At 44.6% G+C, this 27,591-nt stretch overlaps 2 protein-coding genes across 2 annotated transcripts in view; one reads left to right on the plus strand and one right to left on the minus strand.

Moving 5' to 3' along the window:
* Nucleotides 1-27,591, plus strand: part of tenm1 (teneurin transmembrane protein 1) — a gene marked incomplete at its 5' end in the record, with an annotated part of 375,941 nt that overhangs the window by 238,046 nt on the left and 110,304 nt on the right. The window contains one exon of the mRNA XM_080416925.1: nucleotides 11,602-11,834. Coding sequence (XP_080273051.1) covers nucleotides 11,602-11,834 — 233 coding nt within the window. The remainder of the gene's footprint in view (nucleotides 1-11,601; nucleotides 11,835-27,591) is intronic.
* apool (apolipoprotein O-like) overlaps nucleotides 1-27,591 on the minus strand; it is a 333,585-nt gene that overhangs the window by 128,199 nt on the left and 177,795 nt on the right. The window lies entirely within an intron of this gene.

Consider the following 27,591-nt stretch of genomic DNA (forward strand, 5'->3'; position numbering starts at 1 on the left):
GGGGCAGCACTTCTGGGGAGGGGGAAGGGAGGCGGGAGGGTCCCTTTGTTTTTTTTTGCTTAAGTTTGAGTGTATTCTTTTCATGTTACTCCGTTTTGTGTGTATGTCTGTTGGTTTTTGTTTAAAAAAAAAAAAAGGAAGCAATCCATATGAACAAATGTATAATATAACCCTGTGCTTCACAATAAAAAAGATTTGAAACAGAAGATCCATTCCCCATTCCGACGTAGGACAGTGATATATTAATCAAAAATTAACTAATTTAATCAATAAGTAATCAATAAGCTCTGGTCCATAATTGGATAGCAGCGTTCCACTTGTATGCCCTGGATTTATTATCAACATCATCTTTTTACCTCGGTAAACGTGAGCAATGTTCAGTAGAAAAGGCTTATGAAATATCCTTTCCAGGTTATTAGTCTAATATTTGCTGGCGGGGTTAAACCGTGTAAACATTACACATTACGTTCAGCTGATCCATCGTGCAATAGTGGGACTCGCTTCCAGACAGATCAGAATGATGTTCAAGTTCTCTGTCAGTGTCAAGGCAATGCGGCCGACATCTGTAAGTTTGGACGAGAAGTTAAACTCCCAGCTCCGGTGTTGCCAGATTTTGTGAGAGAAATAAGCAACCAGGTCTATGAAAATAAGGCCAAAAGAAGCTAGCCATATGAGAACTGTCTGTAAACCTATATATATATATATATACAGTATACTGTATACATTGAAATGATCTACTGTAGTGTATATGTTACAGTATGATTGGAGAACCAGTATGATTGAAGAAAGCGCGCTCGTTTTTACCACCCACCCAGCACTAGAGGGAGCCACAAGCCAGGCTTGTGCACAAACATATATGGCCACACACACACACACACACAGTCACACACACACACACACACACACACACACACACACACACACAGCGCTCATGCTTTTTTTGGTTTATTGAAAGCAGGACTGTTTAGATACTTTTATTGTGTTCTGGCTTTTGTTTTACTTTCTCCCTGACACACACACACACACACACACACACACACACACACACACACACACACACACACACAGTGATCCATGAAAAGAACTATTCTGTCCCTATCGGTTTACAACTCAAACGCGCTGAGTCGACTAGTAGAGCATCGGCCGGTCAGCGCGGGCACTCGCGCCTGGAGGCGCGAGGGCGCGCTTCCTCGGCCTCAAGCTCCACTAAGTCGGCGCGCTTCCGTCATGGACAAGCGTGTGCGTGTGAACGCGTGTTCAGCGTTCCCCTCATAGATATTATGGTTCCCCTAGCGTAGCTTCCTGGTTGCTATGTGGGGGGGAACAACAAAAGACAGGTCCCCGTCGGCGCATCAAAGCCCCGCCTCTCCGCGCTCTCCTTCTCCTCCTCGGAGGAGGAGGAGAAGGAGAGAAGGAGAGGACGGGACGGTTTATTACGCGAGGAGGAGGAGGAGGAGGAGGCTCCTCTTCCTCGCGAGCCTCGCGTAATAAACCCCCGCATCGCAGCGCCGCGTCCTCCTTCTCCTCCTCGCGAGCCTCGCTAATAAACCCTGTCTCGAAAAGCCCCGCCTCGCCCCGAAGGAGCCCCGTGCCTAAAAACGAGCGCTCTGTCTTCAATCGTACTGGTTCTCCAAACGTACTGTGACATATACATTGGAGATAGCCGATCTACAAGCCAATCTACAAGGTCAAAGCGCTTCGTGATGCGTTGTGAGCTTGTAGATCTGCTATTTTCCAAAAGAATCTTGCAATAAAATGTGGAATATTTGGAAGATTTTTTAAACATTCTAACAACACAAATCTGGTAAGGGGCTCCAGCTGGCACAACACATTTTCAGATGGGGCTTATAGGGATAAATTAGCCTACATATTAACTTGGGGGTCCATAAATATTTGAGAACCACCGGTTAAAATAATTGAACAATTGTGAAGCAAGCCCAAATAATCAACTACACTTTAGAAACAAGCCCAAAAAAACGCACCCCACAGCTACCAATATTTACAAGCAACTTTACAGAAAAATAAGCCCAAATTCGCTTATAATAAGCGGACATGGCAACACTGTGCCGTAAAGTGACGTTAAAGTTGGATGCTGTTGGATGCAGACTTCCAGATTAATCATGTCCTACACCTGGTCGTACGCAAGTCTCAGGGATATACGAACCCCTTTGAGAATTGCACGTCAGTTTGTGAGTACCGAAAATACGACCTCCTTTACGAACTTTATTTACCCCATATGTACGACCAGCATAATGAATCGGGGCCAATTGAGCTTATGATTTTCAGGCGGTACTACAGTACTTGTCAACCAGTAGGTGGCCTATTCACAACACCAGGTTTAACATACTCTTACCATAGAGATTGGTTAAAGTAACGTTTTATTCGTCCCGGATTACAGCTTTTAATGTTTTACTGCAGGGAAAGGGAAGGGATCCTGTAAGTCTGGTTCTCCCCTGCAGACCTGAGTCCATGCTGTACCTGGGTTTTTCCTATAGGCATCTATCTATACATCAGTGTTTACCAACTGATGTAGTCCGGGCTCCCCTTCGAGGCGTGCCAAAGTCTGCGGCCCTTTTGAGGCCTTGTCTGTTTGTTTTTTAAACACAAAATCTAAATCATAACTAGAACTTTTGTACAAATTGTGTACAAGTTTCAAAACTAAGCAGTAGCAGATCTACAGCACAAGCTGTAGATCGGCTATTTTTTGATATATAGGGCTTAAGTGGTTAACAAGTCTGAAAAACGTGTGTGTGTGTGTGTGTGTGTGTGTGTGTGTGTGTGTGTGTGTGTGTGTGTGTGTGTGTGTGTGTGTGTGTGTGTGTGTGTGTGTGTGTGTGTGTGTGTGTGTGTGTGTGTGTGTGTGTGTGTGTGTGTGTGTGTGTGTGTCTGCGAGTGTACGTGCACGTGCACGTGTGGGGGGGGGGGCTCTCAGCTTTTATCAGATGTAAGACGGGGGGGCTCCGAGGATAAAAGGTTGGAGAACCACTGATATACAGTACATTACTCGATTCTCTCTCTTTCTCCATCAGCTGATGGCACTCCTCTCTCTCTCTCTCTCTCTCTCTCTCTCTCTCTCTCTCTCTCTCTCTCTCTCTCTCTCTCTCTCTCTCTCTCTCTCTCTCTCTCTCTCCTTCACATCTGCACGTTTTCCTTTTCTTTTCTTTTTTCAAATGTACTTTTTTCCTAGCGTGATTCTCCTCCATTCCATACCATTGTTCTCCCAAGACAAATGCATTAATTATTCATCACTTATTCAAGCTTTCAAAGGTTTTTTTTTTTTCTACCCACGGCAAAGTGCGTATACTGGCCACCCGGGCCCTTGAGCACGAGGCACTCTCCCGGGGGGGGGGGGGGGGGGGGGGGTTACAATATGGGGGTGTACTCAACGTGAGATTCCATTGTCTGTTCTTTTACTTGAAGGAGTTTGGGGTTGGAGAGAGAGAGGAGTAGAGCAAATAGGGGAGGAAGTTGCTGAGCGATGTGGGCTGAAAGGTAAAGAGGAGATCAGAGAGATCCATCAGCTCTGATCAGGGCTTCGTTACGCAGCAGGGGGGGGGCAGCTGGTAACGCCGAGCTGCCCTTTCTTCATCTGTATGTATACCCAATAGACAGATCAGCGTCTTTTAACCCATTAAGACCGGGGCGGGAACGCATCTGTGTCATTTTTCGATTTGAGTCATTATTCAAAACTAAGCAGTAGCATAATTTTGTGGGTTCTTGACATGAAAACGTTTTAAAAAAAAAGCAAAGATTTTAGTTGTTTAATTTTGTTTTCAAAAAATATATATATTCAAAGATTTGCGAACATTTTCACGATGAAAAGAAAATAGCAGATCTACAAGCTCATAGCGCGGCACGTTTTTTTGTAATAGCCAAAGTGTGAAATAATGGTTTTAGGCTATAGCAAAACAAATCTAAAATGACGCAGATGCGTTCCCGGACTGAACGGGTTAAAGCCCAGCGTTTATTTGAAGACGGAAAAAGGCAGGCATCAACCTTATCCACCGGCAGGGGAGCGACGCTTTTGGAACCTCGGTGACAAGGTCGCGACTATAGTAAGTCCTGAAGGGCCCCCCCCCTGACACAGAGGGGTTCTTGGCACCGGCGTGCTTCGCCGATGCCAGGTTGGTGTTTTAGCCCGGTATCTCTGGCGTATTCCAGGGCCCTCCCTTGTCTACAGTACAGGTCTCGGCCCTCTGAATCATTCAGGGCCCGCAGTGAGGATCTCTCTCAGGACTCAGGACTGTTAATTATGCATGTGCAGCTCAGTGCAGAGTCCTGTAAACAGTTATGCACTTTATACTGGACTGCCTGGCTTGACTGACAGGAGCCCAGCATACCGTCACTGTCGGGCAGAAACCATGTATCTCCATATTTATCCTTTTGGGGTTTTTGAGTGGTGCCAACCACTCCTACATTTGACCGTGTATGTGTGTGTGTCTGTCTGTCCGTCCGTCCGTCCGTCCGTATGTTTGAGCACGGCCTCAACAGCTGCAGCTGATTGCAACACAAGGATGCAACCAGTTACACTAATTCAAAGGCACCACTCTCTTCACACTGGGTGTGATTTTTTTTGTAAATGAGTGTACTACTTCGTTAGAGAGTGTTGTGCAAAAAGTAGCTAAATTAACAGATAGACAAGTTCACAACGCGCCAATGTGTTGTGAGCTGCTGTTTTCACTACTGTGTGATTTAAGTATGATAATAATAATAAATTGTATTTGTATAGCGCCTTTCATGACATGAAATGCAGCTCAAAGTGCTTTACAGAGCAAGAATAAAGCACCAGTGCTTTACAGGAAAAGTACAAATAATTTTACAATAAAGAAAAAAAGAAAAGCAAAAGCATTAAAAAAAAAAAAAAAACATATAAACTTATAAAACATATATCGCAACAAAGGCAGTGAAGAAATGAAGAGTGAAGAAATAGGTCTTGAGCTGTGCTTTAAAGCCATCCATTGATTAGTCTGTGGGTTTTTATAAATATTTAACCGATGAAATTATTAACAATAGTTTGTGACTGAATAATAACTACAACACATTACAGTAGATCCATTGGAACACAGGTCACTTTTTCCATTTCCTGAAATGTAACGCTTTTGGACATACAAGTGATGATATGGAACTTCCTGGATTGTGCAGAGGCTGGAGGGTGGGTGGAGTGTGGCTGGATGCTGTGTGGGGGGTGGAGGTGTCAAAGCAACCTCTAGTGGTTAAACAGAAGGCTGCTGGATCCCATGTAGAAACCGCTGTAAGAAAATACATTGTTGGACGAAAGCTGGGAGGCTTTTCTGTGGGAGAAAATGGTGGTCCAAATATTTAGCACGGCTGTTTTAAGGTAAACATTTTATCGCTATCTTTAGATCGTAGGAAAAACAGATGGGTCTCCTCAGAGTTTAATAGCAAGCGAGCTTTGAAATGTTTCCCATTTAAAAAGGAGAATCAGTCTACATCAGAGCTCATGGTCGCCTCTAATTCCAGGGTCATTAAAAATGCTTTTAAGTTCTTGTGCTCGTACTGGTACGAGGTTGGTGCTCTGAATCCTGCCCCGCGGTGTGATGCGTTCTGTAATTGGTGGACTATATAATCTACTGTACATTGAGCGTGATCATCTCTAGGTAGAAACACTCGGATTAATAACGTCTGTTGGTGTTTCAACATAAGGATATGGAAGTCGGTATACTTTAGTAGGGCTGGAACTATCGATTATCTTCTTAGCGATTACTCAATAAATTGATTTTTTTTATCATCTAAACAATCAGTTATTCTGATTAACCACTTAACCCCTATGTTATACTTTGTCGTACAACGGTATCACGCAAAATAAGCACAAACAATGGCAATCGATTTTCACTTTTTTTGATTTTATTCAAATGATATTTGTTTGTTTTTATAATGGGTCTAATTGAACTGTTGCACCCCTACAAGTGGGCCCAGGCCCAAGGGCCCAATGGTCCGTGGGACCCTCTAGAAAATTGGATTGACCGATATCCACTGTTCTAGAGCCCGAGCCCTAATTAAATTAAAACTAAATAGGCCCCCACATACAGAGCCCCCCCTGAGGGCTCATTCAAGTCAGTCAAAAGGGTCCCAACAGTCTCAGTAATTGCCTCTGCTCATAAAAGGCTACACACTTAGTTTAGCTGTCCTTTCTGTGTGACCAAGGCCCCCGCACCTTCTGCATACTGTATAGTAGTGTAACTGGTTTGTTGAGGGAACATAGCAGGTCACTACAGTAAGGCCTGATGTATGTACACTATGTATCCATTGACCATCGTATAGGGAGGATTGGCCAGCCCAGCTCTGGTCTATTGATTCATATATTGTAATTATTTATTTCTATTTATTGAGTTCTCATGCGGATTTCCGAGCATAATATAAGTGGCATTACTGTAAATAGATGGTGTCTATTTGAAATCCTGCCAGGTAGGCCTATAGGCTACTTAACCCATTAAGACCTGAGGCAATTCTTAAAAATGTTTTCTAAATCCTAACAGTTTTTTGAAATTTTTTTTTTTTTAAAATGATCAAGATTTTTCAAAAATAGCTGATCTACAAGCTCATAGCGCGGCACTCGGTGCCGCGCTATGAGCTTGTATATCTGCTATTTTTGAATAGCCAAAGAAATAAAGTGACACAGATGCGTTCCAGGTATTAATGGGTTAATAAGCTGTTAATAAGGCGATGTCACGCACAGAGTTCTTTCTCTTTGATCTCCCGACCCAGCTCTGCCAATTTAAACTCTGCAGTTAGGGCGCGCTCCCACCAAGAGTTGGCTGGCCGCTGTTTGCAGAATCTGCCAATGCATTGTCAATGCAAATGCGTTGATTCACGCAAGAGCAGATTTTTCCGCTAGTCGCGCAGACCTTGCGTTTATCTGCTCTCCGCGACTAAGCATAAAACTGCTGGAGGCAGGCGCTGATTTTCTCCCTCTGTCCAATCGGGTGAGTCGAAGGCGGACCGTCTCAAGACTCAGGAAGCAACATGGTGCTCAAGGCAGACGGGGAGGCTCCTGAAAGTGAGTGACAGGCGCGACACTCCCGTTTTTTAGAATCCGCTGGCTGCAAAAAACTGTGGCCGCGCACAACCTGCGTTTAACAGCGGCCAGCCAACTCTTGGTGGGAGCGCGCCCTTAACGAGCATAGCTTTTTTTTCCTCCCGTGAAAATCTTATCAAAGTACAATATTAATGCCTGTCAATCACCCCTGACGTGTGAAACACAAGTAAGCCGTGACATGCAATTGCAAATAGGCATTATTTGTGACAGTGCAATGTTTGTTTAGTATGCTGTCTGCTGCTGGTTAATTGTTTTATTGGCTTAAAGGGATACTTCACTTCCGGGCCGGGGACACATTTATAAAAAATATTAAAAATAAATGAAAAAAGTTATGGAAAATTCATGGCCCCCTCACACATTAGTAGGACACTCTAATGCGTGAGGGGGCCATGAATTTTCCATAACTTTTTTCATTTATTTTTAATATTTTTTTTAAATGTGTCCCCGGCCCTAAAGTGAAGTATCCCTTTAAGTACTTTGCAGACAGAGTCACCATTTTTATTCAGTATTCGTGCTAAATTAAGGTTTATTTAAGATTATGTGTTTGCACTGCTCAGTGTTCGATGTGCGCAGGGCAGTCTGGGCACACAGTGTCGGGGTGGCTGTGGTACCGCGGCTGGCGCCGCAGACATACGTTTGTGTGTGTGTGTGTGTGTGTGTGTGTGTGTGTGGGGGAGGGGCTGATCGGTCTAAAGGTCATTACACACCGGCGAATATGCGAATATACGCAAAATTCGGACTCGTTCCGAATAATTAAAAGACGCTCCATGGAAGCTTGCATTGACTTTATAAGGTTTTTTAAAAAAACGTATTATTCGCATGAAAAAATCGCCCCCGGTGTGTAAGGGGCTTAAGGCCCACGGGCCCATAGAGTTGGGATCCGCCCCTGCACAGCAGCCATTTTGCTCTCGGGTGAAAAATCCAGTTTTTTTTTTAATTATCTTCCATGCTCACAAAATATTCTCAGCGGCATCATAATAACTATCAAATTAGACATAACATCATTATTTTTTGGCTTTGATTGGATTTAATTGTTTCTCATTAATTAACCAAACTGCACAGTTCAATTTATACCACATAATGAACCCAGAATATTTCTGCTCTCATAATGACATAAAAGCTTGCTCATCGCTTCAGCAACTTGCAGCCGGAGAGCAGTGCTACCGCCGAATGTCCTTTTATTAAATTCATACCATGTCTATTTATAAACGAGCGTCGGGATTCAATAAAAAGATAATTCATTCATTCGGAAAAATAAATTGCTGCAGGACCCAAATGCTACCTGCTCTGCGGTTTACAGTTTTTTGTGCACGTGCCTTACCTTATAGCCACATGAACACTAGGGGGCAGATCTACAAGCAGTGGTGGAAAAAGTACTCAAATGTTTTACTTAAGTAAAAGTACCAATACTGCAATATAAAAATACTCTGTCACAAGTAAAAGTCCAGAATTAAAACATTACGTGTGTAAAAGTACAAAAGTACTATTCAAAATGTACTTAAAGTAACAAAAGTAAAAGTACTAAATATTTGAAAATAGCAGATCTACAAGCTCACAACGCGTCGCGAGCTTGTAGATCGGCTATTTTCAAATAGCCTAGGTATAAAATAGGTTTAAAGTGGTTAATGTATGTTTCATTATATCATAATTTATATCTGAAAAGTAACTAGTAACTAAAGTTTTCGAGTAAATGTAGTGGAGTAAAAGTACAATATTTGCCTCTAAGATGTAGTGGAGTAGAAGTAAAAGTATTGGAAATTGGAAATACTCAAGTAAAGTACAAATACCTCAAAATTGTACTTAAGTACAGTACATAAGTAAATGCACTTAGTTACTTTCCACCACAAGTTCACAACATGTTGTGTTGCGACGTATTGTGAATTTGTAGATCTGCTATTTTCATCAAATAGATTTGGTGTAGAGGGAAAAAAGGAGGGGGCCTAGGACTCTGGTCCCCCAGGGGTCCAATCACTAAAGAGAGCCATATATGGGTTTAAATGGTTAACAGTTTGAGTGGAAGATCTGTCTAATTACTGCACTTCAGACTTTGTAACGATGTCAGTGAGACTTGACTGCACACAGGAATTTATATCCTATAGCCCAGATGGATGGGCGTGTTTGACTGTCCATCCCATAGCCCATGATGGATGGGCGTGTCGACTGTCTAGTTGAGTGGTTCTCAACTTGGGGAACCTTGAGGGGTCCTTGAGGGGGTTCACGGGGTCCCTCACTGATAGGCAATCTTCACCATCCTTACATGTACAAGTAAACACAAGTAGAGAACATGCAAGAATTTTTCGGTTATTATTATTAACCCTACAGGATATAGACAGTAAAGGTATTCTGGACCAAGTTTTCATTCAAGTAAAAAAAATGTGTTCCTCGGAGCACAGGTCTCCGACAGGCTAGGTAGCTTATTAACATAAATACTTCCATTACTTTGATAAAACCGACTGTCAGCTAGCTTAAAAAAAGGTAACCGACTGTCAGGTAGCTTAAAAAAACTACATCTCGGATAACTTTTTTTATTGTATGAGCTACGGTTCAAAAGCTAAAGGCCAAAACGTGAATCTGCCTGTTATAGCGCCACCATGAGGCAGATTTGGAAAATGGCCTAGTGGGAACATGCATGCAAAGTTTCACAGCAATCGGACGCTGCGTTCATGATTTTAGACATTTTGTTCAAAACAGGCCAACAAACTTTGAAAGGCAACGTTAGCCAATCAGGATGAAATATGAAAAATCGGACAGATCTGTCTTGATCACATGACTATAGAGATAATGTGTGCCGATTGGCGTGATATTTGGACAAAATCTGTAGAAGTAATATCAAAACATTTGTGTACAAAATGGCCTTCTGGTGGCGCTATAACAGGCTGATATGAATGTTCTTCCTTGGCCTCCAGAGAGTGCATGTGCAAAGTTTCACACTGATCGGTCCGACAGTGCCGGAGATTAGCTGGACGGACAGGGGCGAAAACAAATGGGGGTCCGTGTAATACAAATCAAATTGTTGCCCCCCCCAAAATAAAAAATAATTAATAAACAATCTGTACTTAAAAAGACTGAACATCCAATGGTGTCTGGTAGCACTCACAAACATTCAAAAGAAGGGAAGGGACAATGATGCACTGAAGGCTGACTGGATTGAAACATTTTGTCTGGTCAAAATAAATTGGTGAAATTGAGGCCCTGTCCTTCTGTTAAAAGTTGGTGAGTGCTGCCATACAAGCTTGGATGTTGAGTCTTTACAAAACTATAAAACAAAATGAAATGAAAGTGGAGGGTGTGTTTGAAATGGTGACTACATATTAGTGTAATTTAGAAGAGTAGCACTTCATGAAACCCAGAAGCCTAATATCTATTTGCCTTGGCCAAGTGGGGTATTCCTCTTTGGCTGAACGGTACATGTTTGGTTTCACAGGTGGGAGACTAAATGCAAGTGGTTGCAATTGTTTGGCGGAAACATATATTATTTTACCACTTTTAATGGTGTCTTTATTTCAGGAATGTATTATAGGCAAAACGTTTTCCCAAAGTGTAAAAAAATTAAAAAATAATAATAATAACCTAACAGTACAGTATGTTACTCTTACAAGTGTTAGGAATAATACCCATAAGAGAAAATGAGCAGCACAATTGTAGTAATGTTTTGCCTACAGCTACTCTCACGTTGTATTTCTCAAGTCGACAGCTGCAAGACACTTTGAGACCTAATTAGCAAATTTAATATTTGACAGTCGTTTTTTTCAAAGTAATGGAAGTACTTATGTTAAATGAGTCTCCAATTCTGGAGGGGAGGTGTTACTATCTCTGAAGAACAGCCGCATTAGTGCTCTCTGCTCTTACAGATTACACACACATCAAAATGACTGTTCCATTCCTCAGCATATAGCACGTTTTTATGGACCAAAGAAATGGAATCCTGTGGATCCACACTGGAACATCATGGCTCCAATGTGGATCTGAGACTTTGTGTAGCCAGTGTGTCTTTGTACTGTATCTATGACGTAGAACTGATCAGAGCCCCGTTGATTTCCATTCTAAAATTAATGTTAAATATGTTTTAAATAATGTTATACTGTATGTGCCCCAAAAAAATTAGTGTACTTCTGTGGCCTACTGGCAGCGTGACCAATACATACTTGTATTAGCTCAGGACGCACGTGCCCCCACACACACACACACACACACACACACACACACACACACACACACACACACACACACACACACACACCCTCTTATCTTTTCTTTCTTTCTTTCTTTTTCCTTTATTTATTCAGGGAAGCCCATGGGAGAGCAAGCTCTCTTTTTCAAGGCCCTGATAACAACATATAAAATACATACATAATGAGAAACAATAACAAACATTTGAATCAATAGAGGCTATAATTTCAATTATAGACGGCTAGCCTCCTGCAGAGCATGCCATTAAATGTTCACTTTAGAATGCTGGATGTCATTTTAACATATGTTTTGTCCCATTTTTTTTTTTATCCCAGTGAAATAATCTGCTTTGGTCTTTTCGTTCCTCCCCCCAGCACCAGCCCGGCCCACAAGTACTACCTGGCCATGGACCCCATGGGGGAGGTCCTGTACGTGTCGGACACCAGCAGCCGGAGAGTGTACCGCGTCCGCAACCTGGGACAGCCCAAAGACCCCGCCCGCAACCTGGAGGTGGTGGCCGGCACCGGGGAGCAGTGCCTCCCGTTCGACCAGAGTCACTGTGGCGAGGGAGGCAAAGCCGCCGAGGCCGCACTCAACAACCCCCGAGGTACCGTACCATACAACACAACACAACCACACACACACACACACACACACACACACACACACACACACACACACACACACAAACACGCACTGTGGACAGACATGTTGTGTAGGCATGCAGCAGGCCAGCATGCTTGACCACTCACTGCAAGGTATCACTCAAACCCGTTTACAGCTGTTTCCATGCAGCTGGTATGTGCCATGTGTCCATGCAGTGTCCATACAGCTAGTCCATGCTAGCCTGGTTCCAGACCATAGACCCCGCCCACTCTCTGAGTAGACTGCTCCTCTTGGTGTCATAATGTGAGCCTATAGACCATATTCACACGGCGGCCATGTTTCTATGAAGTCAATGAAAGTTGCCACCCCGGGTGGCGGCACTTTCAATGTTAAATTCCAATATGGCCGCCGTGTGAATATGGTCTATGGCTTTTCACGGTTGAAGAAAAACCTGTCAAATCAGAGTCGGAGGAGGGAGTGGTCTAACTACAAGCCAATTAGCGAATATCTGGTAAAACAAGCTGTGCGATGACGTCAGATGTAGGCGGATCCGTGGATCTCTTGTGATTGGTTTAGGGAAATTTTAATCCCCTCCCCCTGGTAATCGCGGACACTGCAGCCAATGTCAGACTGAAGCTCCACGCAGCTTCAGGCTGATAATCAGGCTAAGTCCATGCATCTACTGTAAACATGCCATATAACACTCTGCTGGTTGATCAGTCGCTCGATCTGATGGTCCAAAATTGCAGTGGTGTAAAGTAACTAAGTACATTTACTCAAGTACTGTACTTACTGTAAGTACAATTTTGAGGTACTTTTACTTTTCTGGAGTATTTCCAGTTGTCTATACTTTTACTTCTACTCCACTACATCTCAGAGGCAAATATTGTACTTTTACTCCACTACAAAAAACTTTAGTTACTAGTTACTTTGCAGATATAAATTATTACATTATAAAACATACATTAACCACTTTAGCCCTATTTTATACCTAGGCTATTTTCAAACATTTTAATACTTTTACTTACTTTAACTCATTCAGTGCCCGGCTTATTTATGGCAGTTTGGCTCTGAGTGCCACAGCCAAAATTCATTGTAAAAAAAAAGTGCTTAGGAGCCGAGATACAGCCTTTTTCAGTAAGAAGTTAAACAAAGAGTGAATGGAGCAGAACATTTTCAAATCATCATATCTTGGGTTCTGAAATTTCTTAGACGTCCAGTGGCACTCAGGGCTTATGTTAAAACGGACGTCTTAGACGCCCAGTGGCACTTAAGCAGTTAAGTACATTTTGATACCAATACTTTTGTACTTTTACTCAAGTAAATTTTGAATTCCGGACTTTTACTTGTAACAGAATACTTCTACATTGCTGTATTGATACTTTTACTTAAGTAAAACATTTGAGTACTATTTCCACCACTGTAAAATTGCCTTGTACGAACCGAGAGCTGGTTGCGGCAGGTAGAGCGGCCTCTTGGGAAACGGAAGGTTCCCAGTTCGATCTCAGGTTCCCCCAGAGTTGGCGCCGAAGTGTCCTTGAGCAAGACACCGAACCCCTAATTACTCCCGTTTAGCAGGTTGATGCCTTGAATGGTTTCCTCTGCCGTCGGTGTATTGTGTGTGAATGTGATGTACATTGTACATTTACATACATACATTTACCATTTGTAGATCGGCTATTTTCACTGCACGACAATGTCGTATGCCAAAGTTTGAATAGGGCTTAAGTTAATGAATGCCATCTCAGTGGCCTTGTGGTGAGAGCAGGGGTCTTCAACGTTTTCCAGCCCAAGGACCCCCTTATCTGAGAGAGAGATGAAGCAGGGACCCCCACCACAAAAATGTTGTTGCAGACTTTTTCATAGATAGTTGGATTCATGCTAATGTGTATTGTCAGATAGTTAACCCTTTAAACCCTCAATATTTAGTCAACTTGACCATTGGTTCTGTACTTGGTCAGCTCTTTTTTTCCTCTACACCAACTCAAATAGCAGATCTACAAGCTTGTAGCTTGTAGATGTGCTATTTTCGCAGCTTGTAGCTATTAGCTTGTAGCTATTAGAGCTGGCTATTTTCGGCTAATGTTCAAACATCACACAAAGATTTGGCGGACCCCCTGTAGTAACTCTGAGGACCCCCTGTTGAAGATCCCTGGGTTAGAGTGTCCACCCTGAGATCGGGAGGTCAGGAGTTCAATCCCCAGCCGAGTCATACCAAAGACTACAAAAATGGGACCCGAAGCCTCCCCTGCTTGGCACTCAGCATCAAGGGTTGGATCCTGATAAGTCCCTGCATACGAGGGGGGGGTTCCCCAGGGGGGGTACTTACATCAAGGGTGTACTTGTACATACATCCTGACTTATAACGGTCCACATGACCCTGGAACCATTTTGTTGCCAAGGCTACTTACATGCTTAAGTGAATAAGTGGTTAACTACACAAAGACCACGCATGTATGTGCAGGAAACCAATGGGGAGACGAATAAATAAACAGAAGAGAATGCTTATACCTTGAGAGGTAACATCTGGACTGGGCTTTTATACTGAAGTTGCGTAGGAACAGAAATGACAGACCCCCTGGGAAGCAGAGGGGGTGGGGGGGGGGGGTAGGAAAAGAGTCTGCTACCTGCCAGTTTCTCTCTCCAATCACGCCCACACACCTGGCCGGCTCTTAAGTCCTCGGCTCACACCGGTAGACTTATCCACAGGCCTGTCACTCAAAGCCCTCTCCACCCACGGCCCTCCGTGGCCTCTCCTGTCACTCATACTCAGCTAGTGTGCAGAAACAATCTGAGGGGTTCGGGCGGCGGCAGTAGAGCCATGGAGGGATCGATACGGGCGTATGCCAGCTAGAGAAATGTACTGGAGAAGTGTCTCCATTCTTCAAGTGTCACACACAGCGGCAGTAAATACGAAGCACGCGGGCGTCCCAACGTCTAGCATTGGCACAGCTCCCAGCAATTTTCTATTTTCCCTAACTTTCACTATTCCCAGTGGATATTGATTTGATTCCCAGAATAGAAGGAGAAGAAGAAATGTGGAGGAGGAGGAGGAGGAGGAGGAGGAGGGGTGGAATAAGAAGAGGCAGAAGGAGATGAACTAGTGAATTACTTCAGGGACGTTGTCCGTGGTGTTTGATGTGATGGTTTCTTCATGTGTGTCCGTGACGTGAGTGACCTTCGTACTTCAGAGAGTCTGCCAGCTTAACTGTTTGAGACCGGGAACGCATCTGTGTGTCATTTTTTTTAGATTTCGTTGGGCTATTCAAAAACAGCAGATGCCGCGCTACGAGCTTGTAGATCTGCTATTTTTGGAAAATCGTGAAAATGTGTGCAAATATTTGAATATATATATTTTTTAAAGCAGACATTTGTAACTCAAATCTTTGCTTCTGGGGGGTCCCTGGAACAACATATTTTGAGATGGGGGTCCGCGGCCAAATACATATACATTTTGGGGTCCTTGAAGTTTGAGAACCACTGACATAGTAGCATACGTTTTTTTCTAAAAACAGTTAGGATTTAGAAGATATTTTGTAGAATCGGCCTCAGGTCTTAATGGGTTAACCTTCACGCTGTAATTGTTGTGGCGTGGCCGAGACAGGAAGTCGTTGTGCCCTGCCGGTCCGCCCCAACTATAAAGACTTCTATTTAAAATGCCTTCTATCTATAAAGACTTCTCTATAAATACTTTTTATTTATTAAGACATATATCTATAAAGACTTCTATAAAGTCTCTCTATAAAAACTTCTGTTTGAGCAGGCATAGCTGAGTGCGTAGTGAGGCCATCTGTTAATCAGAAGGTCACCGGTTTGCCTCCTGGCCCGCTCCGCGTCGAAGTGTTGAAGTTTAGCGAGGCACTTAACCTCTAAAAGCTCCCCCCTGAGCGCTCATCATCATGACCATCTGAGAAGCCATCAGCTGGGTGAAGCTCGAACTGAAGATAACAAAATAGATAAAGGTCTCCCCTATCAAGACTTCTATTTAAAGACATACCGTATCTATAAAGATTTCTGTTTATAAAAAACATATCTATAAAGACGTCTTGAAGTCTTTTATAAAACATAATTCATAGGCCTTGTGACAGGACCGTAGGGAGATACAGAAAGAGACAAAACGTGAGGACAAATGACATGGGCCCCGAGGCGGGAAATCAATTAGTATTACAATTACAATGTTAGGCATTTAGCAGACCCTCTTAAACAGAGCAAAGTGTGAGATCGGAATAAGCAGAGTAAGCATACTCTAGAGTCAATAAACAACAGAGTAAATAGTCATATAAGTGCCTCAAAGTAACTAGGATACCAAGTAAACAATGAACCACAATAAACGGCGTGCTATAAAGATGAAACATGAAAATCAAACCTGCGACATTGTGGTTATGTTTTTAAAAGCGTTAACTGACCGAGTGCAGATGGTTAGGTCCGACTTTAAGTCTATTTGCTTTTATTTTTTATCTTTATGATAATATAAACTTTAAACTTAAACGTTTTTCCTAACAGGGATCAATAAAGGTCCATCTATCGACAGGCGGACCGATCGATCAATCGAACCAGCATTAATGTCTGTCTACCTGGCTGACTCACTGGTGCACCCCAGTAGTGATGGGTCATTCATGATCGATTAGTTCAAAAAAACTAGTTCATTGCCGTGAACATCAACGAACTGGTTCACTTCCTGAAACGTTCACGCTTTCGTTCATGCCCCCCCCGTCTCCTCCCCCCGTACACAGGACGGGAGGGCGGGCTGTTCCCACGACAGATAGACAGACAGCAGTGCGGTTGAGGTGTTTGTCACTAGACAACAGTGTTACTGAACGAATCATTTGAACGAATCATTGCCGTGAACTTGAACGAAATCGTTTGTTCACTGAAATGAACGTTTTTTTTCTCCCACCACTACACCCCAGCTCTGGAGGCTTTTACCCAGAGCACCCTGGATCCCCAGTCATCCAAGAGGCCACACCCCTGCCCCCTTACCTCCACCCACCCCCCCCCCCTCCGTCCTCAGTGCAGGGGTGGGTAATGACTGTTAGACTTCACAGAGGAAAATGTGTCAGTCTGCCCTTTTTTCAAGCTCGCTGGCTGATTCAATGGAGGTGATTCTACCTCCATTGATCTCACCTCCGGCGAGCACCTCGCTCCGAAAACGCGTTCCCTTATCTCTCTGTCTATCACGTCTCTCTCTCTCTCTCTCTCTCTCTCTCGCTCTGTCTCTCTCGCCGGCATACAGCCTGGATGAGGCCGCAGTGAGGGCGAGCCGCTACACAACGCAAAATGGCGGCGGCGCCGCAAAACAGTCGTCGAACGCAAAAAAGTCATCCGTAACGATGATTCAGCCAACATTGTTGTGGCCGCCGTTGGAGTGCGAGCGCTGCACAGTCTCTCCACGGCGTAAGCTGCTGGGATTATCTGGTGTCCTTCAAACGCTCACTGGTGAATACAAGATCTGGGCCATTGTTTGGAGTTGGCTCCGCGCACACTTCTGCTGTCAATTAGCGGGGTAAATAAAAGGCCTCGCTCTATTTACCGCAGAATCGCATGTCTGACATGAAAGAGGCGTCGGTCCCGCTGGATCACCACAGCCTTGGCTCCCGTCTCCAGACTCCTCCTGATGTTTCACCACATCAAGCAGCGAGGCTTTGCAGAATAACCATTTTTTTTGTTGCAAATAAGAATGTGTGTGCGCGCGCGCGCATGTGTTTGTGTGTGCTTTGACTGTGTGTGTGTGTGTATCTGGACCAGAGGCAGAGTTCAAAGAATGATCCGGTGACGACGATCAGGTTTATCTTATCTGTTTGTTGACTGGTTCCAAACAGCAAAGCTACAGAGGTGTGTGTGTGTGTGTGTGTGTGTGTGTGTGCGTGTGTGCGCGCCTCGCGTGCGTGCATGCATTTGTGCATGTGTGAGTGTGAGCGCCTGCAGAGCCAGTCTCTCACTCTGACCCACAGGGGGCAGACTAATGCCCTTATCAGAACCTGACATGCTGCCACCCCATATCTCCCTATTCCTCCCCTCTCTCTCTCTCTCTCTCTCTCCCCCCACACTCCCTCGTTCCTCACACTGACAGACAGCCAGCACATTTCTCGCTGTCGTCTCTGAGCAGTGATTCATCCACAGAGTTGAAGCGTATAAGGGCAGAGGGTTGTGGGGGGAGAGCGAGGAGCAGAGCGAAACGGTGAGGTTTAAGCCCTTCATGGCTATTAGCATTTTGAGCAGCCGGAGTGCTAAACAGACACAGCCAGGGGTAAAGATGTTGCTTCACGGGGCAACATCGCTGGTCTCTGACCAGGCTTTGCCGGGCCAAAACGCTGCACAAACTATCTTTTTCCTTGGCTGCCGGTTGACACATAAGCAGCTTAGCCCGAATGAATATCCCTCGCACAGAGGGCTAGGCGATCGCATTCATGGCAAGCGGGAGCGGGATGTGTGCAGCGTACATGGGAGTGCTCCCTGGCTTCTTCACATCCACGCAATTCCAGCCTTTAATATTGTCAGCAAAGGCCTCGCCCGAGCCATTAACTAGGCAAACATTGCTCCCCAACTCCTACTGTTGTAGCGCCCGCCATACGACCGCCACCGTCCTCGGGAGGCTCTCCCGCTGGCTTCTAATCATAAGCTGTCTGCATTTTTATACGTCCTGAATCTACTGTTGTGTCTTTTTTTTTTTCTTCTTCTTTTTTTTCTAAACTGTATTTTCTGGCTGCAGTGGTGGAGTCATAAGATCTCCCAGGGCTTCTGGAAGCTTCCCTGTGCCAGCTGCTCTGCTGGCGTAACTTTGGAATGAATATGCCATTGTTATTCTACCTCTGGCCCCCCTGTAGCATTTAGCGAGGAGTTATTGTTGCTTCTCACAAAATAGAGAGAAAAGGGGGGGAGGGATAGAGAGAGGGTAGGCAGGAGGGAGAGAGAGAGGGATATCAGGACAGGAGACAGAGAGAGAGAGAGAGAGAGGGAGAGAGAGAGGGAGAGGGAGAGGGAGAGGGAGAGAGGGGGAGAGAGGGGGAGAGAAGGGGGAGAGAAGGGAGAGAGAGATGGAGAGAAGGGGGAGAGAGATGGAGAGAAGGGGGAGAGAGATGGAGAGAAGGGGGAGGGGGTAGAGCGAGACGGATAGCAGGAGACGGAGAGAGAGAGATGGAGAGAAGAGGGGAGAGACGAGAGAGAATTGGCGGGGGTGGTGAGGAGAGGAGAGGAGAGGAGGTGCAGAGAATGAAAATGATGGAGACATGGGTGAGTGGGTCGAGGGAATAGGGTGGATTGAGGGAAAATGGAGAGAGAGAGAGGGAGATGTGTTTTTATGTGGAAATCCTGCGCCTCATTTGCATAATAAAGTGGCCCTGGAGCGTCCCTCTCTCTCTCGTGCTCTCTTTCTCTCCGAGGGGTCAACGTATCATCGTTGCTGTTGGCTCAAACAGAACCTCAAAACAAGGGCATCTGACATCGGCCTCTTTCATCTCCCACATTTGGGTTAAGCATAATTTATGATCTGTTATGACGGTGTCCTGCGGTGAAAATTTGCAGACCTACAAACTCACAACGCGTCGCGTCGCGTTGACGTCCGTGACGCGTTGCGTGCTTTTGGGTCTGCAGATGTTCGGTGTGCGACACCGTCATACGGAGTGGGAAAAAATAGTATAAATCAGGCTTTAGCACGCGAGCGCATTTCGCGGGCTTTGCCTGCCGGTTGTGTTTCGTTTTCACATTGACTGCAGCTTTTTCGTCTTTGCCCCTGGACATTCGTGCATTAATGATACAGACATGAATTAATCACGCAGCGTGGCAAACAGCAGCACACTCTATGATAATGCAAAACAGGGAGAGAAGCCACGAGGTCATGCTATTTCTGCCGCCGCTCGTTTTCTCTCTCCGCAGCATCGGCGGGTAATTAGGAGGAGCGGCGATGGTTTCTTCTCGCAAGCAGACATGGATCAGTGAGCAGCAACATTAAGAAGTTCTCCCTGAGTGTTGGCGTCTTCACGGTAACTTAAGAAGAGTTGAGGCTGCTCCGCCGGCAGCAGCTGCGAGGTCACGTACTTGAAGCGCCGTTGTTCAACAGATGTTGAAAACTCATACTCGTGACTCCCTTTGAGATGCAGGACACATGCACGCACGCGAACGAACGCACGCACACACACACACACACACACACACACACACACGCACAGCTCCGATACGCAGCCTAATGAGGCTGAGCTGTTAACCACCATTTTTCAGCAGAGGACAGGGGGAGGGAGGTTTATCTCAGGTAAATCCTTGGGCCACCGCCAAGATCTTGCGGAAGGACCCTAAGAAAACACAAGTCGGTGGGAGTGAGCCGCCGTCTCGTCTCGGCCCGCCATCCACAACATGCAGGCTGCGGCCGCCAGAATGACAGCTAGCTTGTTTGTAGTTGGAGGGGGAGGGAGGGAGGGGGGGTGGGGGGGGGGGGGTTGTAGGGTTAGCTTCCCACTGATTACTAAAAACTCACAGTGTCTGGAACGCAACCCGGAGTCAATAAGTGATGCAGGCTCAAGGCCAAAGGCTCAGCATGCACGCGTGTGTGTGTGTGTGTGTGTGTGTGTGTGTGTGTGTGTGTGTGAGTGACAGATTTATCCCTGCATAATGCTATACCTACGGTGGGCTCTGGAGCCTGGCGGCCCCCGCGCTCCCCCCTCCCCTCCCCTCCCCTCCCCTCCTCTCCCCCGCTGCTGGAGCAGAGAGAGTTTGTTAGAGGAGGCTTGTTAAAGGGGGTGTCAGGATGACAACGTCAGAGTGATCATGGGGGATTTGACACGCGTGTCCCTTTAACTGGCTGAGATGGTGGCTGCTGGCAGCCGGCCTGCCTGTCAGGGCCTCCTCCGGGAGCCAGGTGAGCTGACAGGAGTGGAGTGGAGCTCTGCCACAGCCCAGGAATACATTACCTTTACTCCAGGTGAACCTCGCATCGCGCCGTGCACGGATTTAAAGCGTGCACACCGCACGCACAAACACACACAGATGTGCCTCTGGCCATGTACTTTAGACTTGCGCGAGAGTGCGCATGCACACGCACGCACGCAAGCACGCACACACACACACACACACACAGGTTCACAAACACTACACACATTGGCACATGTTCAAGGACATTCAGACACACAAGCTCTCTCTCACACACACACACACACACACACACACACACACACACACACACACACACACACACACACACACAGATGGGGTGACTTGGCCCTAGTGGGGGCGAGAGGGGGTTGAAGAGAGAGAGAGAGAGATTGTGTATGTGTGGGTGCGGGTGTGTGTGTGTGCGTGTGTGTGTGCGTGCTTGCCTGCACAAATGCTTATATCCACTGTAGTTTTTTACTGCTGTGATTTTTTTAAGACATTAACAGAAGAATGAATAAGTGATAGTGACAGGTAGAGTTTGGCAAGGTATACGGCGCGCGCGTGCGTGTGTGTGCCTCGTGCGTGCGTCCGTTCCGTGTGTGCTTGCGTGCGTTCCACTGCAGGTGGGGAGTAGCACAGAGACAGAAGACAGGTCCAGTAAACGTGTACACCTGGCCCCTATCATCACCTGCAGCTCAGCAGAGATGAGAGCAGAGTCAGAGGTTGGTGTGTGTTCAGGCCTTCCTCTCCAACCTGCACTGCAGCAGCGGAGCAGCAGCCCGTTGTGGGACGCGGGGAGGTGAGCGCGCAGAATGGCTGCGGTTTAATAGCGAAAGCAACAACCCATGAACCTCGGCCGCTGTGAGGTACTGTGTGGTGTAGCTGCCTCCTTGCAGATACGCCTCTCTATGCGGAAAAAGGTGTTTTTGGCAACACTTTTCTATGAAGCCCAACATATTTATAATGCATTATAATCTGCTTATAACGCTGTATAATTGTCGTTATAAACACTCGTTAGTATTCCTAATTTGTTATAACAATGATCATATAGCATTAGATTTGACTTATAAGATCAAGTGTCATGATACTTCACAATTGGTGCAAAGTTTAGTGTATTCAAATCCTCTGTTATATTATAATCACTGTTATAATGCATCCACTTCAAATATGTTTGGACACAGAATCAAATGTTTTATGGTGATTCACCAGGAACATGGATGGCTTGGTTCCAGGCTTAAAATAATTAATATAAATATTTTCGGAAAACTCTCTGGGAAAATGTATGGGGTTTCTATCTGTGGAACCACAAAATGGCCACCACTGCTATGCCCCATACAGGGTATATCTAGGTATATCTGAAAGCATTACTACTAGAAGGAGTAGAAGCATTTCAGGACCTTCTCTGAAACTTTGAATGTCCTTAGCTGCCTGCAAGTGGCGCAGGCGTTGTCTTCCCTTCTTTGCTCTGTGTGCATTCTCCAAGGCAATATGGGAACCCATCGACAAAAATAATTTGCCCCTGGGGGCCACCGCCCAATTTCCCGTGTAGAGAGACCGGACGTCGGCCCATCTACTCTCCTTCAGCCCTTATCTTCCGGCGGTGCTGCTGTGTGTTCCTTCCCACTAACAACATTTCTACCGCGGAACATGGATGTTAGGGACCGTTTCCTTTCTTTTGGGGGGGGGGGGGGGGTATGGTGCGGATGTGATTTAGTTTAGCTTGTTGGGTAAAGCGCCGCTTGCTTCCTGGTCAAAGGCCCGCCCACTTGTAGGCTAATAGCCTCTACACGTTGTAATGGGACTTGCCGACAGATTCAGCTCCGGAGCTCTGAATCTTTCTTGAGAGATTAGGTCCTCGGTAATGTCCGAGGTACTTGAAGCTGCTCACCCGCCAGTGTTGCCAGGTCTGCTTTTTATAATTTTCCCCCAAGATTTTATTTGAAAATAGCAGATCTGCAAGCTCACAACGCGTCGCATCGCGACGCGTTGTGAGCTTGTAGATCGGCTATTTTCAAATAGCTGATATGTTTAAAGTGCTCATGTGGACCATAGTCGCTTCTTTTGGGCTTTTTTTCCTAGACCTGGTTGCTTGTTTCTCTCACAGAATCTGGCAACACTGTCACCCGCTCCCCTGGTACCTTGTTGATCAGGAGGGATGTATAGGAACTCTGCCGTTGATGACAGAATCCACCATAATTCCTGGCACCGCTGCTACAGCTCTGCCACCTCCTCCATCCGACAAAAACAACCATTAACGCCATCCAACCATTCATACCATCCGACAAAAACGGCCATTAACACCATCCGACAAAAACAACCATTCAGACGCCTGACAAAAACAGCCATTAAGACTGTGGAGCGGTGCACTGCATATTAGCATAGAAATACCCCAGTCTGCAATCTCTTCGTACTAATGGTCCAGGTGTGCATGTTTAATACTATTCTTCAATAACGGCTAACGAGACAACAGTATTGACAATGGGTTCGGGAAGAGACCGAAGACTCACTATTTCTAGACAGAATGGGAAAGGAATAATTTTTTGGTCATGTCGAATGGAAAATGTACCATCTGTCCATCTGCAACAACTGCTCACTGCTTGCAAAGAAGGGGAACTTGGAACTACATTTTTGGACACGGCACAAATCATTGGACAAGACTTTTCCAGCCAACAGTGGACTGAGAGAGAGAAAAGTGAAGGAGTTCAAAGCTCAGCTGACAACAATCTGCTTTCACAAAGCCGGCAGCCTTTGTGTGTGTGTGTGTGTGTGTGTGTGTGTGTGTGTGTGTGTGTGTGTGTGTGTGTGTGTGTGTGTGCGTGTGCGTGTGCATGCCACATTCTCGCCAAACATAAGAAATTATTTCGGAGTGGTGAAATATTCAAGGAGGTATTGCTTTCAGCTGGCAAGGATTTGTTTGGCCATTTAATGCTGCTATCATGGATGTCATCAACAGCTTTGAGTTGTCCAAGAGAACGGTGATGTAGAGATGTGAGGGGATTTCAGAGGACTTGAACGCTCTGCTGAAAAAGGACATCAAATTATGTCAACACGCGGAAGAGTCTACAAGCATTATTGAAGTTGCCCAATTGGGCATTTCCATCAGAATTGTGTGTGATGACATGAGTGCACAAGAGCAGTTGCTCACAGTTTCGTCTCACACTGAGGATAAACACCACAGAAGATGGTTCTGTGAACTCTTTTGTGTTGCTGTAATAAGCAGCAACAGTTGTGAATAAGAAATTCTACATGCAGAACTTTTTATTCCTTCCCATAAATAAATCAAGCGATGCTCTCTTGAATTATATTATATCCTATATTAACCCTTTCAGACCGAGAACGCATCTGTGCCATTTTAGATTTCTTTGGCTATTCAAAAGTAGCAGATATACAAGCTCATAGCGTGGCACCGAGTGCCGCGCTACGAGCTTGTAGATCTGCTATTTTTTTAGAAAAATTGTGAAAATGTGTGCAAATATTTGAATATCTATTTTTCCATAGCGAATATTTTTAACTATTACAACCTCTGGGGGGTCCCTGGAACAAAATATTTTGAGATGGGGGTCCGCTGCCAAAATTTATATAATTTTGGGGGTCCTTGACATGAAAAAGTTTGAAAACCACTGATTATAGCAACATCATTTAAAAAAAAACTGTTTAGAAGACATTTGTAGAATCCCCCAGAAGCAAAGAGTTACAAATGTTTGCTTTGAAAAATATATATATTCAAAGATTTGCTGGCATTTTCAAGATTTTTCAAAAATAGCAGATCTACAAGCTGCCACGCTATGAGCTTGTAGATCTGCTATTTTTGAATAGCGCAAAGAAACCAAAAAAATGACACAGATGCGTTCCCGGTCTGAAAGGGTTAAAATGTTCAGGGTGCATGCATTCCACAGCCACATCACTCTGACTCAGACATAACCATAAACAAATCTGATATGCCCATATTCTGTAGGCATGTCTATGACTCAGACATAACCATAAACAAACCCGATACGCCCATATATAGGCATATATGGAGATCCGATTGTCCAGTGTAGTGTTTTATATTTACAGAATATTTATTCTGTGGTGTCAGATTGTAAAATAAACCTCATCTTGATTTATGAAACAACAAATACCCAAATCTGCTTTGTATATGAAACAGGATGTGCTATCGTCAGTATTTTAAAAGTCCCATAAATTATTATCTTGTTATTATTTAATGTCCATAAAACCTTTCTTCCCAGGTAGTCGGAAGAGATCTTACATTTGTTGTTCATATAAATCAGAATGTGTTGTATTGTCACATCACAGGTTTGCAGGTGTAAATCAGTGGGTGAGATTAGTGTTTGTGTAAGCTCCATCATGTTGTTGTCCTCCAGGAAAGAAAGAAAAGGGGGAGGGGGGAGGGGGGGGGCAGAGAGAGGGAGGAAAAACACATAAAAGGAGACAAACACATAAAAAACTACATTTATATACACACAGCATAAATAAGCAGTATTTATGTACAGTACATGAGGTTAGACACAAGGTGCAAAAGAGTGCAGTGGTGGAAAAGCTTACTTAAGTAGAAGTATCAATATTGCAATGTAGAGATACTCTGTTACAAGTAAAAGTCCGGAATTCAAAATTGACTTGAGTAAAAGTACAAAAGTATTGGTATCAAAATGTACTTAAAGTACCGAAAGTAGAAAGTACACATTATGCAGAATGACCCATTTCACAAGTTTTCAAATGTACCGTATAAAAATGTTTTGAAAATAGCAGATCTACAAGCTCACAATGCGTCGCATCGCGAGCTTGTAGATCAGCTATTCTCAAACGGCCGAAATGTATATAGGGCTGAAGTGGTTAATGTATGTTTTGTTTTGATAATTAAAATCTACAAAGTAACTAGTTACTAAAGTTTTCAAATAATTGTAGTGGAGTAAAAGTACAGTATTTGCCTCTGAGATGTAGTGGAGTAGAAGTAAAAGTACTGAAAATTGGAAAAACTCCAGTAAAGTAAAAAATACCTAGAATGTAAGTACTTGAGTACATGTACTTAGTTACTTTAAACCACTGGAAAGAGTGGCAACACATCGGTTGGTCCACATAGCTGCAGGTATGTATACTGTACATGAGGACTAGACTTGAGGTGCAAAAGGTATAGCAGCACAATGGCAGGTCCAACATAAGACGGTAGTCCCCATGGGGGCATAGACATCACAGGTAACCGTCCACATGGTAGATCCACAAAGGAAAAGTAGTCCTCATGGGGGAGCAATCCACACCAAGGGAGCTATAGTCCAACATAGGAAAAAACCTGTCCATCAAAGGAAAGTGTTACAGCGTGTCAGGCCAGCCCGGTGACAGGCGGTGTTCATGCATTGTTCAACAGTCTGATATGTAGGCGGGTTGAAGCTGTTCAGAAATCTGGTGGTCTTGCCTTTGATCCTGCGGTCGACAGGGTTGCCAGATCCCGCTTATTATAATTTCCCCGCAAGATTTTATTTGAAAATAGCAGATCTACAAGCTCACAACGCGTCGCGATGCGACGCGTTGTGAGCTTGTAGATCGGCTATTTTCAAATAGCTGATGTATCTGTTAAAGTGCTCATGTGGCCCATAGTCGCTGCTTTTGGGCTGGTTTTCCTAGACCTGGTTGCTTGTTTCTCTCACGGAATCTGGCAACAGTGGCGGTAGACCTCCTTGTCTGACCGCGGTCGTGGTAGCGGGATGAACAGGTTGTTAATGTATTGACTCATTCTTAGTTAAGTTTTGTTATTAAATGATTGATTTATTATTTTCTTAGGCTATATGTGTTATTCTAATTAGCGGCCTATAATAAGACAGAAGTGCAGGATGGAAAGAGTCCTAAGCATATTTGCCCTTGTATTGGGAACAATAAAATTATATTATTTTAAAAACGTAAAAGCAATGGTGGTTTTCACTGTTTGGAACTGTGTGGTCACGGATAAAGCCTGAATACCATCATGTGCCTGAAAACGTTGCCCGCCCTGGTGTAGCTATACCTTAGGCCTCGGCACTGTTCAACTTGATCAGTGTTTGTTTTCCCGAGCCTCAGTGTTGTGTTGCGGTGCTGTGTTTGGCGTCTGGTGGAAGGGGGGGCTGTAATGCCCCCCCCCCCCCACACCCCCGCCTGTCTGTTTCATATTGTACACGGCGAGACATAATATTCCGCCTCTCCACATGAATCCAGCCTTTCGGGGAGCTTTTCTACTCCAAAGCATTTCAATTGCCTTCATAATTGAGTTTGTCTGCCACCTCCATGACGGCAATTATCACCAAGCTGTATGTTTTCACACAAAAAAGCTAAATGTTTATTTGCGATTCTGCCTCCCTCCGTTTAGGAGTGTACAGTGGGCGACGCATTGCCTCGCCACGCATTTGTAGCTGGGGGAACCAGCAGCGCTAAAGAAAAGAGGACCATCAATAATTAATTAATGCGGGTTAATATGTTAACAAACTTATAGCGGCTGATAATTAGATGAGTCACAGTGTCTGGTTCTCACTTTTAATTACCAAGCCAGCGTCTGTACTGTTGGGGCTTTAATGAATAATTAAGTACCAGAAACATAATTTATTGTTGCTTACCGTAGAAGATCTACTACAAATACAGGACAGCCCTCGTTCACGGTGCTGCCTTATATCGATAAAAATATGTTTTGTTTTTATTAGTGTGTGTGTGTGTACTGGTGGATGGTACTGCCATCCACCCTGCCATCCACTGATGTATAGATATTTACGTAGAGCTGTTTAATATGTGCATAATTACCGGTTGTTATGGATCACTGTGTTAACGATTCATGTTATGCATCTCACCCAAAGGCCTATTATGGCTGATTTTATGTTATTTTATGTGTTGAGCTGTGCACATAAAAATACACACACACACACACACACACACACACA

This window comes from Gymnoscopelus braueri, assembly GCF_963280865.1.
Source record: "Gymnoscopelus braueri genome assembly, chromosome: 20".
Lineage (NCBI taxonomy): Eukaryota > Metazoa > Chordata > Actinopteri > Myctophiformes > Myctophidae > Gymnoscopelus > Gymnoscopelus braueri.